Raw genomic sequence first — 20,151 nt, forward strand, 5'->3', positions numbered from 1 at the left:
ATCAAAATGAATACCCAACATCCCTGTACGTTTCTCATTTTCAGTTAATTCCATCCTTTGATGACAACTGACAATCTAAATTCAAATTGAATTATGACAGTACTCACTGCTGTTAGTTCCTGAAACCAGAGTTTCATATGTTTGGCACTCAGAAAATGTTTGACAAATTAATTAATTAATTAATTAACTTTGATGCTGAAACAAGTATCCATGTTATTTCTCTTGCTATAAGACCAGTGGCTACAAATAGTGAAGCCAAAAAGTTTCAGAAATATTTTTAAAACTAATTACAATGCCAGGGGGTTATATTAGAAATAGCACTGACCTGAGATCAGAAGTCCTGGGCTCTTGTCCCCATTTGTGAAAAGCCACTTGAGCTCTTGACCCAAATTTCTTTATCTAGTCACTAGACGGATTAGACTAGACAATAAGTTCCAAAACTGTTTTTAAAATAAATTTTAGTAGCGAGTACTAACATGTCTTCTAATATTTAAATGTTCCATTTTTGCAGACTAAGGCAAATTTATGTTTTGAGGCATTTGACTATTAATGTCACCAGCCACAATAAAAAATTCATACTTATTTGCTAATATTATAATGATTAATTACCAGATTTATTAACAACATGAAACCATTTTCACCTGTATCATTGACAGTAGCATTTTTGAAGGGGATTAAAGTGAGGGTCTTACATTAGCCAGATTTTATAATAAGAATTTTCTTGTTCCCCATGAACCACATGTCAAGTTGACAGCATAATGATGATGCTAATTAACCCTTTACTCGTCCTTAAAAACAATCACTCTTTGGTCCAATTCATATAGTCCTGTAATTCCTCAATAGTAAACAGCACTTTTTAAAATACAATGGGAATAGCAAATCAAAATTAATTTTCTAAAAAAGAACAAATCTAGAGAGTAGCATTAAACAGTGCTGAGTACTTAGTATTTTGTTGTTTGCTGTTACTTGGTACTTTAATAATTGGACAAAACCTTGAACTAATTCTTGGTATGATGCTAAAGCAAGGGTAGCAAGGACCATAAAGGAGCTCAAGGGCTGAATGAAAGCAGACGAGAGCATGGAGGTAGAATACTACCAAAGAAACACAAACCATCTAAGTGAATCAAAATAAGAAAAGTATCCAAGTACTATGAAGTGTGAGGATAACATGCATTACTAAGACATACAAAAACTTTTTAAAGTAAAGGCTTCCTTTCCCATCCAGATGAACCACCAATGGAAACATACTTAGAATATCTGTTTTAAACCTATGCGTTCTATGCAGACTTCCGAAGCAATTATTATTTGGAACTACACTGTACTAGGTTATACAAACAGTTATCAATCTTTTTCCATTACAATTATCTATAATCAACAGGATCCCTAATTAAAATTACAAATAGTGAAATTCTCTTAAGTATAGTTCCCCATGACCAATTCCCACACCCCTGGATCCTGAAGTGGTAATTCACTTTTCCCCAGGCTTTACATTTCTCCTCAATCACTGCCCACTCACAGACCAGGAAACTGGGAAGAAAGTCAGATAATAAAAAAGCAGAAGAAAAAAACAGAGAGAAAGACCAGCATTCACCTTTGAGATCTCACCCCCACCTGCCTCGCCCACATTCAACCCCTGGAACAGTCTGCCTTACTCAGAATCTAGCCTCTGGCAGCATTGAATTGCTTGTAATTCCTGAATATACCATATTTGTTAGGCTGAACATACCAGACTCCACGGTAGAACATACCAGAACACTGCCTGGAATGTGCTGCCCCTATTTATATGCCTAACTCACCTTCCTATCAAAAGAAATATATTTTCTGAACCAGCCAGGAAGACTTGGTCATTTCTTTACCTAAGCTTTCTCTACACATTTGAGGCAAGTATTATTTTGATCTTTTTAGCCTAAAGACTAACATATCACCTAGCAAGCACATACTGGTGTCCAACAAATTTTTATTTAATTTTGAATAAACGCCCCCCTTCACCCCATCTAGTCACTTAACACTGCAGGAATTTCTCTCAGCTCTCTTAATATGCCATGTAATTCCTTACCCCTCTACTCTCGCTCTTTTGCTCTCTCTATTTAAAATGCCCCAATCTGCCTTGTGAATACCTCCTCATCCTCTGAAACCCTACTGAAACACAACCCCTCGAGGAAGCCTTTCCTACTGCTCCTAAGCAGAGCTAATGGCCTCCTCGCTCTGTGCTCTCAATGTATCTTGCTCTGACTCCTATGATGTATCTTCCTGTACTAAAAATTATTGCTTTTCAAGTCTGTCTCTTCTACTTGGAACACCCTGACAGCAGGGCCCATATACCACATTACCACCATGCTTGACACAAAGAAGAAACTCGAAGATACCTGTCGAAAGAAAAATGAATGAAAAAATGAATAAACAGTAAAATGCTTCCCTCCTATGTCCATTTCCTACACCTACTCTTACTCAGTTCTTGGACAAGGCAAAGAGCAAAAAGCCTCCACAAATTAATGGACTTGAAGAAACAGAAGAACAAGAAGGTGTGGTGCGGAGACCTAAAAAATAGGCACAAAGCATAAAGCAGGCAATGGAAACCAGAAGGGATCAGAAGGACATAAAAACTCTGACACTCTATAACAGGATTTTAAAATCACCACTGAACCATTTTCAAATAAAAAAACGACTTTATTTTCTGAGTCACAGGACTTTTAACCGGAAAATACTTTAGAGACAGCAGCCAATGTTTTCAACTCTTACACTAAGAAATAACAAACTGTTTCTTTTATTTCTATTTTGTCACAGGTTGGTCATCTAGGACCCCACTGATCTGTAGCAAAAATTAAAAATAGCACCACCAAAAGGAAAAGTGGGCATGGTAGAGTGACAAAAGAGCTATCCTTTCACAGTAAGAAGACTGGGAATTGTTTTCTCCTGTTTCGGCTCCATTATTCTCAACTTACCCCCAACTCTCCCACTCATTTACAAACCAGTTCACTGGAAAATAGCCCAGAATCAGATCTGAGAAAGAAATGATGTTTTTCATTCAAATATTGTAACCAAGATATCCCTTAGATTTTCAAATTTCAGACACTTTAATCTAAAAAAAAAAAAAAGAAACAATGTCTATTCACTATTTTTAAAGTATTTCAAGAATTTTAATATGAGAAGAATAAACATTTTAATTTTGTTCTCTTCTTTAACACTGAGATAGTAATTATTCCATAGAATTTTAAATTTAGGCAAATAAGGGCAAAAATATATCATTAAATTAAAAATACTAAAATGCTGTATGTATAAAAATATGTAATGTGTCCTTTATAAGATAGTATTTTAATGTTAATTTAAATATTTTTTATGAAACTTGAGAGATGCTGCACTTTGTAGTATGTTATAAGCATAATTCATGCCACAATATAATTCATGCCACAATATAAAACAAACTTTTTCTATCTGTATCTCTTTAACCAAACAACCAGCTAAACCAAATACTTATTTTATTTGGATACATCTGCAGATATGATGGGTGTAATTAATTGTTCAGCTAAAAATGCAATTCCATGGTGCTTTTAATGATTTAGGTATACACAGCTTTAGTTCACAGAGCAGACTAAAAATAGTGATTTTAATTTATTCCTGCTGCCTACAATTACCCACAACCATGTATTTTTAAATATTTCCAGCCTATAAAAATTACTAATTTTTGCCACTTGTGTTTATCTGCATTTAGACTTTGATTTGGATAAATTAAGCTCTCAAGTGTTCCTTGCTTTATGAAACTCTGCATGTTGTACACTTCAACACAAATAAATGACTTGTACCATTAGAGGTTTAAATAATGTAATGTATTTCATGCTCAGCCTGAAGCTGGATGCCAATGAAGTCGCTAATGCACGTAATGATTAAGTGTAACTCAAATACTAACTGTGTTGTTGAAAACATGACAGGCAATAATTTGGTCTATTATATTCTGCCATTTAATTGCCTAGTACAGACATTCTCTGACACGTTATGAAGCAATGATTTACAATTATTCAAGCTGCAAAGGTCAGAAAGTGACATTATAATCATCTACACAGAGATCCCTTCTAATGCACAAAAACTAGGTAATGCCACACACACACACACACACACACACACACACACACACACACACACAGAGTTTTACTGCATTAGTAACTTTCTATTTCAGGTTTCTTAAACCAACTAGGAATAAACAGTTCATAAGCATGTTAATACACAATTAGAAAATGTCTGGAATCTTTTCATGAACCCAGAGATGACAAATTTGGCAAATATCCTGATTCTCTCATGAATAGTATGTTCTATTCAAGTATTTAACTCCATACACAAGAATCAAGGCCAGACATAGGGAAATCAATCAGGAAATAATGTAATCCCTAAAGTATACATATTGTGTTCTATACTTCTAAATAATGTCACACCAAAGTTATGTATAATTTCCTAGATTTATTAAAATCACAGGCCAATTACTAATTTTCTAACATTTTAAAAATAACCAGTACTGAAAAACAAAAAAATAACCCAAGCTGACCAATTTTACCATTCATCCCAATGAAGATTGTAGACACCTATTTCTATTATACCAACATGTTACACTTGTAAGCCTTCAAGTACAATGAATTATCAATACATGAAAAAGAATGGGGAAAAATAATAAAAATATTTAAAACAACATTTGTAAGTGGGAAAAATTAAATAGAAAAGATGCCAAAAAAAAAAAAAAGAACAGACTATCAGAATATTAACATAAAACACTGTACCAGCAATACCTTAAAATAAAGTCAATCTGAGCAAAAGCAGAAAATAAAAGAGCCTGGGGGGTAGGGAGGATATGTTACAGCTATTACATGCTAGCAAAAACAACCTAGAGAGAAGAAAAAAAATACAAATTAAAGTCAGTAACCAAAACAACAAATTTTTTTTGCAAAAAAGCAAAGAAGAAATAAAGAAAAGGGATAATTAAAAGGAAGAAAAACAGTGGTCCACCATTACTGGTTGTATAATTTAAGTACCTCAGAAAAACACTTTGAACCGCAAGTTACCATCTATAAAATGGGGATAATAAAAAGACACTAAACAGTGTCATAAAACAATAAAAATAAGCAAATGAGATATACCTTTATCAAAGCATTTACTAAATCACAAAGCACTGCAAAAATACAAAATACTAATGAGAGTGTTCCGTATACTATTATACATGTTGATGGTTTTAAAATAAATTTTAAAGATTTTCATGTAAACTATCAAGTGCCTAAATATAAAAATATCTATATTCTACAGTAATCCTCTCAAGATCACACTCACATGCAAGAAAAACATTAACATACTGTACTATTCAAAAACTGCTCCTTCTAAAAGTGAAAGTAAAATAAACGGCTTCTAAACGTAGTTCCTATAACATGTTCTCAAAATATGAAGAACAAAGCAATACATGCTTTAAATTTGTACTGTGTCATAAGCACATAAACCATGGCTAAACAAAACTGAAATCCTGAACTCTGAATCCTAGATATCTAACAGTAATTAGACATCTAATACCTTCAGCTTCTTACGTCAAACAAAAGTAAATCCATGATATACTGAGCTAAGATCTGCCCACAAGAGGGAAAAAAGATATCTTCTTAAAGTTGATCTTCAAGATTCAAAGAAAATCAGCTTAGATCCTTAAAAAGGCAGTTTTAGTTAAGGAAGTTGCTAATGCACACCCTAAAACTAAGCCTTAGTTAAAAACATTAGGTAAATAGTTAATGTGCATCTTAAATCTTCTCATACAAAGATATATAAATACATGCAAAACTCAAACAATTTTAAATAACCTAAAAAATTAAAATTGTACCCAATTCAACAAAATGCATTTTAATAATTTCTTCAAGTTTGTTGTTTCCATCAATGTCGCTATAAAATATTAGGCTTTTTCAAGAAAAGGAAGTGATTACTAAGGAAAAAAAGAGTACAATGTTATGAGTAATAATTTCACTTTAAAAATGTGCCTCCCCTGCTATTTTTATATATCACTTACTCAGGACTATTTGAAAAATAACTTATTTCTTATAAACCTACTAATGAAGTGGTTATAAATAAAATTCTAAAAGAGAGAGGGTAAGATAGTAACTACTGAAGAAAAGAAAACACGGTACAGGACCTTCTGTTTGTGACAAAATTACAGAGTTAATGTTCCTGAAAGATCTCTTCACCTTTTAAAGCATGGTTTTTTAAAAGGTAAAATTTATAGCAATTAAAGCTAATGAAGAAATGCTGCATGAGCTGCTTATATTCAGGAACTAATAGGCCCACTGAGCATTCCTGAGATTATCTAGCCGTCAACGATAACAAATTGACATAAGGGATGTTAACGTACCCACGCTCTCTACCGCCACTGGTCTGATCCCTGCAATTCTGTTTTATGTTTTCTACTCTAATTTTTAAGCTACACACTGCTCTATCCCTCTGAAACACATAAAATATAAAACAATCCATGATACTTTTTCTTTCACATTAAAGGGTACCTAATTCATTATTGTTCTGTTTCAACTGCAAAGATCAATAGGCGTTCCTCAATTTACTACAATTCTTCACAATTTCTAGCTTCACTGTAAAAATATCTACCCTGTTAAAATCATTATGTAACTTTTAAATCAAACTTCACTTAAAAAAACAAAGGGAACTCTTATTTCATAGCCAGATAAAATTCAATGACTACCATAATTCTAAGAGACACAAGGTTGGTATCTTAAAATGCTTTTTCTACACACACACACATGCATCTGCACATAAGCACACATATACATAGAACTCTACAGTCACAGTATAAACTCAATATATGTACATTTATTTATAATCCTGTATCTTGGGAATCAAATATCTAAATTACTAGTGCAACACTTCATTTTCATGTGGTAAGCAACAAGCTAAGCCAAGTGTGCACTGTTCAAATTATATAATCAAAGCCAGTCAATCACGTATTGTTTTTATGCTATATATGTCAGAAACTCTCCTCTTCAAGGTTTCTTCTCTTCCCAGGGTTTTAGTAATGCTAACAAAAATGAATGGAATTAGATTTCTAATAAAACAGTACGTAAAAACTGTTCACTTATTTCACAAAAATGAGGAAAAAACTGCTTACTGCCAACTAACGGCGAATCTTCATTAGCGTCTGAGCCCTCCTCTTTCCTTTAACTCATATGGTGAAAACAAGAAATGAGATATCTTTTAAAATTCCAGGACCCAGACAATTAAAATGAACCATTTGGCATTTGACCCTGGCAGCTAAAACCAGTAGTAACAAAACTCATTCTCCCACTGATCTTCAGGGGTCTTTAGGGCAAAGGTTCATCTTCATTTACTTTAGCTGCAAGTCACTGAACCATCAGTTCTGCCAATGAATAAATCACAGACCATGGTTAGTAAAACCGCTTGCAAAGTTATCTGTAAAACTATCTTAAGGGTCAAAAATGCACCTGCATCCTGGGATGAAATGTACTGTCCAACAAATTGCAGAACCAATTTTTGTCTTACAAGATATTTACATGGCAAGGCCAACCAGAAGAAGAATCTTCTACTAAAAAACAAATCTAATATACCTGCGTGCACTGCATAATTTAATTGAATCTGTACAACTTTGTGAATTAGCCATAAGAACTGCAGGTTCCTCAAGTTTCACATAAAATGTTTTTTATATCTTACACTTATTAGTTAATTTCTCTAGCATAATAACATTAAAATATATTTCTAATCAGAAGCAGGGTACTAAAATCCAACTTCAAATGTCCTACAATATACCATATATGTCATGACATTTTAAAACCCTTTAAACATTTCTGCTAAATTAATTAGTTTTGCATTAAGGCATCTCAGTGCTTCCTATTAAAATACAACATATTTGAATGACAATTAATCATTATGAATGAGTCTTTAGAGAAAATCACCATTAACTAAAAAGGAAAACAACAAGTTTTGAAATAAAGTTACACAAAATCATATGTTATACACTGCTTTTTAAGCTTCATTTCTGTGACAATCAGTAAACCAGCTATCTGAAATTAAATCTTTTGTTTTTTCCCTTATAGAATATGCCCAATGGATCCAAAGAGCCATTAATGTGGTTAAAATTAAAGCTGTATAGCAAAAGAAACACATACATTTACATTCCTATAGCTATATTATATATTTTATATGTCTTTAAATGGAATTTACAGTTCTCCCTGGCAATGTGAATGAACATCCTATAATTTAGTCAATTTACAGATTACAGGTTCAAATTGACCCTGTAGCCCATAAAATTGCTCATCTTCAGTACAGGATTAGAAGTGGGAGAAGAATGTCATAACTGTATTTAAGGAATTTACCATAACAATGGAAAGGAGGATACGCATGCATAATTTTAGCCACTCTTATTCATATCAGTTTTGAATTCTGAAACAATGGATACCTTGCACATGCTTCCCAGTTAACCATGTAGAGAGAGTTTCGATTTACTCACCCACAGACATGACACTTGTATTCCCTCATCCCAAGGTGCCTTTTGACATGGTTTCTGGCATCTCCAAGTTGAGCTGTTGCAAAATGGCATATCTTGCACTTGAATGGTTTTGATCCTAAATAAATTTAACATAAAATATGATTTGACTTGGCATAATACATTACTGATAGTTTAAAAAGAAGGCTAAATGTTAAATCATAGCTTTAATCTAATTAATAATTTCTGTCCCCAAAATGAAATACTTGAATTCATTTATAACCTGAATAAACCAGCATTCCATAATTATTCCACCTACAAGATGTTAATGTTTCAGCAAGCGCTCCTATCTTCCAATAACATCTCTAAGATTTAAAGTCCAAAGTGATACAGTTGAGCAGTATTAAGCAGATGAGATAAGCTAATAATTTTAAATATTTTCCCTATAATTCAAAAAAATATCTTTTAATGCCACTCAGCTTTTAAAAAGGGGCATTTTAAAAACACAAATGCATACAGGGTAGCTGGTATTTTTAAATGTATATCTATTATCAAATGAATTTCTTAATGGCTGTCACCTAGTTTCCTCGTATTTCTCCAGCTTTGAATTTATTCACATTAATGGTATTTCAGATTTTTTGTCATTTATCCCAAATGATTCATGACTTTACTATTTTAATAAGATACAGTATATGAATATACAGTTGAAGAATATGTTTTTATGATCATTTTATAATCAAAAATTTCTAATGATTCTGCAAACCAGTATTGACATTTTGATTATTATTTATTCCAAGAACAAATATTTAAACATAAAAGACATAAAAGGTACCGATAATTTTTTTAATCATTTCATAAGTAAATAATGGGAAAACAGAGTTATTTCAAAAACAAAAAACTTACTGGCAGCAATAGATACATTATAACTAAAACAGTAATAGACAATCTGTTTCCACATAACTGAGAAGTGACTCTTAATATATCACATGCATATATACATTTTCCAATTTTCTAACCACTAAATCTTCAAGTTAATAAATCAAAATCATAAAATCCAGTTTAAAATCAGTACAATATGCTTCCAGGTTTGTCATCTAATGTTTAGTACATACTTGGTGAAGTACCTCTTCTAAAATAGTCAGACATAACAGAAAATATGTGCACTTTAATACACAAAGAGCTCAAATAAAAAAATTACAATAAATCATATTTGATCAATGAACTTTGTGCAGTGCCCTTGGAAAAAAAAAAAAAATCCTCCAAGAATACTTTGTTGAAATTGAAGCACTAAGTAAAAAATTTCAGTCTTAAATTTCAATTTAATTCCCAAAAAGCTGACAAAAAAACTGAAGCATTTAATTTTAATCTTCTAACAGAAATAAAAAAGTCAACAGTACTAAGCACTGGCAGACAAGGTTGAATATTTCACAGTTCAATGACAATGAAGCCAGAGCTCTTACTTCCACTGCTACTCTCAGAACTATATGTAAAATATACTTAGCACCTGAATGGTTATATCGAGTCAGCTTTACATGCTTAAATGTCAAAAGCAGGTTGAGACTGCAGCTTACAGCAATCACATTCTATCAATCACATTAGAAACTACAGTTTATTTAAATTGTTCTGATAAAACTAAGCCTATCACTATCTTGAAACATTTCCAATCAACACAGAATTCTATAGGGACTTTTGATAAGAAAAAAATGAGAAGAACCAATTTAAATGAACCTTAAATTAAAATTCATGAAATATAATAATTAGAAAACTATTCATTGGCAATAATACCAAAAAAAAAGAAGATACAATTTTCCCAATATTTGTATCACAATCTTGGTTAGTGGATTTTAAATATCTCGTGGATTTAAGTTTTAGTTTTGCTTACACAGCAAGAAAATTTAGTAAATTACTTCCTCTTTCTGTTATCACAGGTGTCACAAAGGACTGGACACAAGACCTTTGGTGTTTTCAACTAATTGCACACGGTCTTTCGTGAAAAACTCAAGATCCTTCGGGCTTTGGTGGTCATTGCTATAGTGTGTTGACAATACATAAATGAGTTGTTTTGTTGACTGTTTTCATCCAGTAATCACGGAGGCCTTGATTATTTTTCATATCTTACATTCAGAGTGGACTGTGTTAACATCTCCTTTCTGTGCCATAAAAATTCAAATACTAACAGACTAGGGCCAATACTCACGATATAAGAAAAAAAATTTCAGTATCTCTTTTCTTTTTTTCTACTAATAACATTTCAGTGTTTAAGCTTGCTATACACATTCCGAAATAAATCCAGGTATTACATTCATAAGACAAAATTTGCAAAACCACATATTTCTAAATTCATCTTTCTCTTAGTAGTATTTTAATTATTATAAACTTTCAATACTCCTGTAAAAAGTTCCATTCCTTGGGCGAGCATTGTCCTCAGTAGGTTTTTTTGTTTACATTAATTTTGCCTGCGAGGTTTTTTTAAAAAGAAAAACTAAAGAGGCGCTCTAACTTTCTGGTACCTTATTATTTTACCAAAAGAAGTCCAAAGACCTTAAAAACTAAGTTTTCACTCAGACCTAAACAAGCATTTCTCAACCAGGAGTCACTAGCTACTATGCACACATGGATGCAGCATTAACATTAAAAAGAACAAAGACAGAAACAAAAAACTTTGACCTTAAAAGCAAAATGTATATAACTATACCTTTACACAAGATGTATATAACTATAGCCTCAATTCTACAACCCTCTCTAAACACCTGAACACTTCATTCATTCACTCGTCTCACTGATTTATTCATCTGCCCAACAAGTGATGCTGAGAGCCAACTCTGGTGGGGTATGGGAATGAGGGACAAACAGGAGCCCTCCGTGCTCACCACGCGGAAGTCTGCAGAATGATGAGCTCTCCTCACTACCTGTTCTCACGCCAGTTTGTTTTCTGAAATGTCATATATTAAGTTGCAAACACTATCCGCCCTAATGTGAGAATTTTTCCTGAAGTCTCATAATGTCCTATCTCTCCACATGTGAACATTTTCAAATGGCACAGGCTGACCACTACATTCTGGCCATCAAATGAAGTGGCTGCCGACAATCTCCCAGCTTCATGGGATCTTCCAGGTGACATGAAAGAAAAGCATAAAGAAACAAAAAAAAGTACACGAGAGAAAACGAACAGCAACTTTCTACTGAGATCGTGATGTGAGAGGAAAGACGGCTCTTTCTGGTCATGCTGAGTGCTTCACACAAGCGAAGGCACTGGAAAACTCTAGGATGCATTTCTCCCACAATTCTTGATAACCAAAACTCATTTATTTCTTATAGTGCTGCTTTTATCATGCTAAGGATGAGAAGAAAAGGTTATATAAAACCTATAGTAAATCACAAAATATGAAAACAGGGATTGGAAGAGTAAGCCCTTTTCCAGTTAACCATCAATAACAGTCTTTGCATCACTATTTCATGGACATAAGCAAAGTAGGAGAAAAGCAATTCATTTTAGATGCTCCAAGAAAAAACCCTAGATTAAAACCTGGAGAACAACTTCCCCAAAGCAAAGACTTGCAAAATTGAAATGGTAGACTAATATTGAGTACTCAGGAATACTGCTCTTTTAAAAGCCATTTCAGAGCACAATAAAAACGCACTCACTGATAAGACCAACACAAGATGTTTAAAAGTACACTAACTTTTACTAAATGTTACAATCAATGATGTAACTTACATAAGTAGGGTTACTTTGTCACATATTGATAGTTACCTCACTTTCACATCCACATTAACTTGATTTTAAATGCAATTAATACATATAGTCAAGGAAGACTAATGGGCTACATTCTGCACTTAACCTGGTGGACATTTTCAAATGGCACAAGTGACCAGTGCAAACCTATTTTGCATTGTAAACGACTAAATAAATCTTAATGGATTAAGAATGATCAGCTATCAACACACAAGGGAAATTAAGTGCTGAAATGCCTACATTGATTATTTTAAATTATTAGCCTTACTCTCTTCTTGAATTTGTATGCTTTTAGTGAGCTTTAACACATTTACAAGACTTATTGACTATAATTACAAGAGAATTCAAGTAATGGACACATCAATTATAAGCAACATGTCTTGACCAGACAGTTGCATAAAGAATTCTAAAAAGAGCTCCATTAGCATCTTCCTCTTAGTTTTATTCAGTTTTATCTGCCTTAAGAGGGCATATTAAGGAAGTACATATTTTCTGTGTGTGTGAACAAGCCTGATTTCTAACACCATGTAATTTCTGAAAGCGAAGTGCAACGTGGTTACCGATAGAGGTATCAATAATGCCAATAAATAAGTATTTGGAAGAACACCTAACAATGCGTCTATTGTATAAGAATAGTTGGGACCAAGAACACAATGTTTATATTTACCTAGATTAGTCGTATGCAGGTTGCCCAATTACTTCCTTCACTGAAAAACTTTTATCTATCTTTAATCACGCTGAACTATTAATAATGTTTCAGACTCTTTTGTCTTCTTCCTTGTAATCATGCACTAAGTTTCAAAAACTGTATGAATTTAAAGTATAGCTTCAATAATAAGCCATTATTTAAAAGTATAGTAAAATAAACCTTACAGTTTTAATGAAAATATGTTCATTGAAATGTGAATTTATTATTCAAATCCACTCATAAATTCAACCATAGAGACAGAACTTGTCTAAGCAAAGCACAATGATTTAGAAAAGCTGTCTGTTTAAAATAAAGAATGTATGGCAGGTTTATAGAAACAGTGCAGTGAATTTTTACATAAATTTAGAGCAGTAGCTTATGCATTTTCCACAAAAAAAAAAGTTTTTTAAAATTTCTACCTAAAATCAAACAATAAAATGGAAAACCAAGTGTGACAGAGCACAGAAACTAAATCAGGCACCACCTCCACAAACACCAAGTCCCCAGGACATACTGTCTTTGAAAAATGATGACTGACTTTTATCCTTGAAGGCAGAATCATGTTACCTGGGAGACAAACTTTTCAGATATCTGGCAGTGAATATTTTTAAAGCCCTTAAACTGTAAGAAAAAATTTTACTATTACATTTCTCAAAAACATCTAATATGTCCTCTGATAACACAAAAGTACCACTTAATATACACGCCTTTAAAAATGTGGCGTCATCAGGGACTGACAGCAGATGTCCAAAAGAACACACAGCAGTGAGCTGTGAATCACGTGAGAGGCCGACAGCAGATGAAGGGAAGGACTACATAATGGGTGGGAACAAACGCTTGGACGTTCTCATTCACTTGTCCTCAGAGGTAAATACGGGTTTGCTGCAGAATATACCTACCAGTATGAGTGCGGATGTGTGCTAGGAACGCCATCGAGTTGCTACTCCGACACATCTTCCCACAATACTTGCAAACATTTCCCTGGTTTTCTTCTCTCTCACGGTTGATTTGCTCAGTGTCTTCCACTATGTACTTATTCACCTCTCGTAGCAATTCCTCATGTTGTCCTTTAATATGCAGAAATAAATTCTGTTCAGAATCAAAGGGCTCTGTGCACTTGACACATTTAAAGGTGGCACCACCCTCTGGAAGTTCTTCTACACTGGCCTGTTCATTTCTCATATGACCAGCACTAGCCAAATGCTGATGAAGGTTGCTTTCTGTATAAAATGATTTTCCACACAGTAAACAATGAAAGTGCTTCTCTTTTGTAGGGTGTTTCATGGCTATATGAACATTTAGTCCACTCAAACCATCTGCCAAGAAGCCACAATCATCACAACGAATTCGTGTTGATTCACCAAAGGAACTGCCTTCAGATTTCTTCTTTTTCACACCAAGGGCAGAGTCTTTTAAGGGCAACTCACCAATTCTCACTCCAGTTGCTATCAGACTTTCCTCTGACTGGTCTACCAATTCACCATCTTCAGGGTTCCTTATTCTTATTATTGAAGAATCAAACCGGCCAAAACTGTACGTGGCCTGTCCTTTATCATCAATACTGATGACAGTTTCATAAACATCATTACTTTCAACTGTACTATCAGAAGCTGGACCATCGTCTTCCAAAATAATTTTAGTTTCATGTTGTGAATTCAACAGGATTTCCTTGTTCTCCAGAGCAGAGTCTTCTTGCACACTCTCCAAATCCTCTGACCCATGGGCACTACCAACTTTGTTTTGGTCATTACTATCCAGGCTTAGCTGCCCCCTTGTAATTCTCATCACAATAGGGACAGTGCTCTCAGCTGAATGCTCTCCTGCCTCAACAGCAGGGCACATGTGTTTGCTAATGACTTGATTGCTATTATCTCCTGTATCTCCCTCACTGTTCTCACAATGCCTATTTGGATCACTGATGTAACTGGAAATATTGTAGTTTTTCTTTGCTGCCTCACAATTCAAAGCTGAGTTTCCTGAATTTTCATTCTGAAGTATGCTTGGGGAGCCATAACTGGAAGAAATATTAAGGGCCACCATCTCCTCAGGCTTCATAACTTTATCCTTGACAAGGGGCTGTGGGAAAGTCTCACAAAAGGAATGATCTTCACTGAAATTAGATTCTTCCTCAGTCTCAATTTCTACAGTATCAGGAGCACAAAGTACTTTAGACATGTCTAAGTTAGTATTAGCATCTAAAACAGAACAATCACCAGCACTTCTAGTTTTAAAAGTATCTGATGGTTGGTCAGAAATTATTTGAAACCCTTCAGAATGTTGTTGATGTTCCTCTTCAGGTATAACAATGCTTCTGGACATGTCTGCAGAACTAACTTCTCCATTAGTGGAAGAGCTAAGATAGGACTGCCTTTTCATCTTGTGTTTCTCTGTTGCTGCATGCCTAGTCATCTCTCGATGAGTGACTGCATAGTACTCACATGCCATGCAATAAAACGCAAATTCTTTTGTATGTTTCCGTTTTATGTGAAGTTCTAGAGAAGCAGAAGAGTGGGCATTAAATGTACAGTGTGTGCATTTATTATCACTTGTATCTGTAACATCTCTCTGGGAACACACATCTCCCTCTTGGAGAAGCTCCTCAACTTCTAGAGATACTTGTTCCTTTTTATCAATAAGATGCTTGTTCACTTCTCCATCTAGAGAATGAAATACATTTTCAACTTCAACCTCAATTGGATTTCCATGATCTAACACACGCTTTTCTGAAATGGAGGTATCTGTTTCAGCTGACTTGTTTGCAAGTTCATCTGAAATGGCCACTGTGGAATTGATATTCTTTCTACAGGCATCAAGATTACTCCCTTCTGGACCAACAACGATGTCTGAATTTTGTTTTCCATTTGCTTCTATTTCAACACGTCCTTTATGCTTCTTGGTGGCACAATGCCGTTCCATATCTCCCTTAGTTACAGTATAATACTTACACACTTTACATAAGTAACTATATTGATGACTGTGTTTTCGTCTAATGTGAACAGTCAAGTTTGTAATACTAGAGGCCAGAAGACCACAATGTGAACATGTCCTTGAGATGTTACCTTTAGGTCTCCCTCTCTTTGGGGTACTGGTCAAAGCTAATTCATTATCTTTGGTGATTATACCAGACTGTGACAGTTCCTTAGAAGTTAGTATGTTCTTCTCATGACAGGAATGCTCCTGTAATTGCACACCTTCTACGTGGCCTTCGATCCTTCCATTTCCGGGAATGCTAGACTCTTCTTTTTTATCATTTGCACCTATACACACCCTTTCAATACATTCCTCAAAGCTTAAGCCAATATTATTTTTCTTAGCATTTTCTAGATGCTTGCTTCTTTTAATATGCTTCTCCATCCCTTCTTTGCTCAATGAATAAAGATTACATGCCTTACAAAGAAAGTGATAGTCTTGACCATGACGAAGCTTTATATGTCTTGTAAGAACAGTGGAAGATCTTGTTTTATAAAAACACTTCTTACATTGAAACTGAGGCTTACTTAAAGATGAATGCCTTACTTCATTTCCATGGCTTACCCTGGACTTAACGGGTCCTTCCTGAGCTGCTTTCCCTGACTCATTCATAGAATCTTTTGTGTTTTCTGATTCTAAAGGACTTAAAGGTAAAGTCTGTAAAACCAAATCTTTGTTAAATGATTGAGAAGTCTTTGGTTGAACCAATAAACTAATATGCTTCTCAGTTGCTTTGTGTTCTTCCATGTCCTTTTCAGACAAGAAGAACAGATTACAAGGAGTACAAAGAAAACCCATACTATGCTTGTCCTTCATGTGGTCTCTAAGATTTGTCTCATTCAAGGAAATAAATGGACAACATTGACAACTGAAGACAGAAGCAGGTTGCTGACGCTGGTGTTTGTGCAAATGGTCATCTAAGTCCCTCCTTGACACAGTTGAAAAGTCACATGTCTGGCAGGAAAATTTCTCTCTTGCATGGCACCTTTTCACATGGATTTCCAAAGCCGTCCTATTTGCAGCTATTTGACCACAGTCTGTACAACTGCATACCACTTGATGGTCAGAAGATGGTTTCACAATCAGAGAGTCAAGCTGCGTGGAACATGGGAGGTGAGAGTTTTTTTTGTCCTGCTTCAGTGCCTGGGTTTCTGAGGTAGTCACACACAGACCCTGGATATTGTTACTCATTTCTGCTTCTTTAATTGTTGACTCTGCATCACTTATTTTCATCTGTGTTCGAAAGTGTTTCCTATGTATCCTCTGAGTTTCATTTGTACCTCTTTTATTAATTCCTAAAAGATTAAACCTTTTCTTCGCCTGGCCTTTCAAGGTGAAAGTGCTGCTTCGTCGTCGAAAACTATTACCCAGCATCAGAATGTTTCGCTCAGGTCTTGGTCGCGTGCCTGTACTGATACCGTGCACTGTGTGAAGGGTATTTTTGGTGGACTCCAATTTATCTAACAGACTCTCTGAGGTTACTAATGCTCCTGGCCTTTTACTCTGGTTTTCAGGATTTCGAGCTATACCAAGGGAAATAACATTTTCTTCAACAATCTCTACTTCTTCCGAAGAAGTATTTCTGGATGGCATCATTTCAACAAGAAGCTCACTGCAATTACCACTTTGTTTAGAAATGCTTCCTCTGAAGTCTTTATATTTGCTTCCAACATTGCGGAATCCTTTTGAACCACTATTCTTGGCTATCGGTTTAGCAGCCCTTGGCTTTGCTTGAAGATTTTTTGTTCCCACAGTACATAGTTTTTTAGGAAAAGATTGTTTTGTTAACATCTGTACAAATCCTCCACGAGCAGCTAGATTCTGACGCCGGAGATGTGTTTTGCCAAGATAATGTGCATTCAACAGGCTTTCTTCAGCACACTGAAAACCACAAAGATCACAAGAAAAGACTTGCTGTGACCCCTGCGTTTGTCCGATATGTATATGCAGAGCTGAAGTGCTCTCTGCTTTTTGGCTACAGTGGCAGCAGGTATATTCCTTAGACTGTTGCATATGACATTTGGCACGCTTTTCCAAATCAGGGCAAGAAGAAAACAAATGACCACAAACGCTGCACTTGAGAACTGTATCTACATTTCCAAGGGTACAACTAACACTAATTTCTTTCAGGTGGAAAGGAGATTCTCTTTCTGAATCAAGGGAAACTATTTCCTGAGCAGACTTCTTTTCAGTATCTGTTTTCACAGAAACATCATCAATAGTGCTAAAATCACAAGTGGGGGAAAAGGAACTGGAAAGACAACTGCCTCCATCTGCGCAGTCATTCAGTAAGGTGTCCTTCATGGTTTCCTCTAATGGGATACCCGCTTCTATGACTGAGCCATCAGAGGTTTCAAATCCATGCATACCCTGCTCTTCAGATTTAAGGGGGTCTGCCTCATCTAACTTCATTCGTTTGGAAGCATGTGTCTTTCTATCTTCCTCCATAACAACACTGTCAAAGTTTGAGGATTCTGAAAAAGCTCTTTTGCCTGTGGAATTCTCCTCTTTCTTCTCAAGATTTTTGTATGCTTCCTGTAAAGACGAATTTGCTATCACATCAGATATGGGCTCACATTCTACATTATGGGATGAAATATTTCTCAAATCTTTTGCTTCTTTGTTGATATCTTCATCTTCATCATTTTCAGGTTTCTTCTCAGTATCCATCATTAATAAAGTGCTAATGACAATTTTTGTGTCAAGTGAGGCTCACTTAGCACCTGTGAAATAAATAAACATAGTATTAAACCTTTGAACATAAAGAGAAAAACACCCACATTAGTCATAAAACCAACAGAAAGAGGCATATTGGATGAAAAAAAATTATAAAATTAGCCTCAATGAAATTTTCTATATGTTTATTTTTAGATGAACTTGATCATGTGTGTAAAGCACTTTATGAAAAGTATGAAATCGGATTTTGAAAAAGCCACGTCCCTGAATTTTAATTCAGGAATCAATGTTATCTTTAGTAGAAAAAGTGATTCACCCAAATACCTGCCCAAAAAAAACTTCCATGTGTCCATGCTCTATACTAGTATTTTTCAATTAACCACTTTTAAAACAAGAAGAATTCTCTTCAAATTAAGTTTTGGTGAACTCTATGTCAAATAGATTAAAACAGAACTGTTGTGAAGCAAGTCAGGAAGTTATTAGGCCTTCCCCTGTTCAGCCTCCCTGCACAGAAGCTCAATTTCTAAATGTAAAAGAAACAATTTTAAAACAACTGTTTCGTCCTTTTCCCCGAAGCAAAGACTCTTACAATTATTCTTCTAAACATATTCCAATTAACATTTATAGTCTCATCACCTGAGCTCCTTTGCAATGAAGAGCCACTCATATTCCAGTTGTCAATCACTAATTTCCTCATCTAACAGTCATTTTGTGTTGTCTGAAGGCTAACGGCAAAGGGAAAGGTCAGTGATAAGTAGAATTAATGGAGTAAAATTTGGGGAAAAAAGATTGTTATTGAATAAAATGCTTTAAAATCAATAATACTGATTCTATTTTTCATTATATTATTCAATTCAATTAAAACATATCATTTGCCATTTATTTTAATGGAACTTTCAGCCAAATGCCATCTGATTTGATGTTAATAAAAAGCCATCAACATATTATGGCCCCAGAGCTAATGCCAACTGTTTTTAACTATTTTAACTATTTGTCGCTAACAATCACAAATCAAAGGAAGCCTGTTCCTTTCACCCTGCTAAAAGTGGGAAACAAAAACATACACAAAATATGATTCAAAAAGTATGAGCAGACAAAAGAAAAACTTGATAAACTGGACTTCTTCACAATTAAAAACTTTGAAGGACACTATGTTCAACACTGTCAAGAAAGTGAGAAGACAACCCACAGAATGGGGGGAAAAGTTTGCAAATCATATATCTGATAAAGGACTTGCAACTAGAATATATAATAAACTCTTACAACTCAATTATAAAAAAAGAAAAAAAAATAATCCAATTTAAAAAATGGGTAAAAGCTCTAAACAGACTTCTCTCCAAGAAAGATCTATAAATGGCCAAACAGTATCATTTGGCATTACAGAAATGTAAGACAAAAAGAGATATCACTTCACAACCACTATGATAGCTAGAATCAAAAAGTCAAATAATAACAAATGTTGGCAATGATGTGGAGTAATCAATACTTTCATACACTGCTGTTAAGAATGTAAACTTGAGGAAACAGTCCGGCAGTTCTTCAAATAATTAAATATAGTTACCAGGTGACCCACAAATTCCACTTCTAGGTATATATATCCAAGAGAAATTAAAACATATGTCT

The 20,151-nt window shown here is 34.5% G+C and overlaps 1 protein-coding gene across 4 annotated transcripts in view; it reads right to left on the bottom strand.

The window, feature by feature from the left end:
- The window catches only part of ZNF407 (zinc finger protein 407), a 525,354-nt gene that overhangs the window by 469,563 nt on the left and 35,640 nt on the right, over positions 1-20,151 (bottom strand). For 3 of the 4 annotated variants that reach the window (XR_005212254.1, XM_037806409.1, XM_037806411.1), the window contains exons 2-3: positions 13,782-18,575; positions 8,483-8,597 (exon numbers count right to left, since the gene is read on the bottom strand). Coding sequence is in view for 3 of the 4 variants with exons in the window: in XM_037806409.1 (XP_037662337.1) it covers positions 8,483-8,597; positions 13,782-18,525 (4,859 nt within the window). In the remaining variant the exon portion in view is untranslated. Of the gene's footprint in view, positions 1-8,482; positions 8,598-13,781; positions 18,576-19,164; positions 19,356-20,151 lie in introns of those variants that run through there. The other variant, XM_037806410.1, reaches the window with a different exon arrangement.

This window comes from Choloepus didactylus, chromosome 16, assembly GCF_015220235.1.
Source record: "Choloepus didactylus isolate mChoDid1 chromosome 16, mChoDid1.pri, whole genome shotgun sequence".
Lineage (NCBI taxonomy): Eukaryota > Metazoa > Chordata > Mammalia > Pilosa > Megalonychidae > Choloepus > Choloepus didactylus.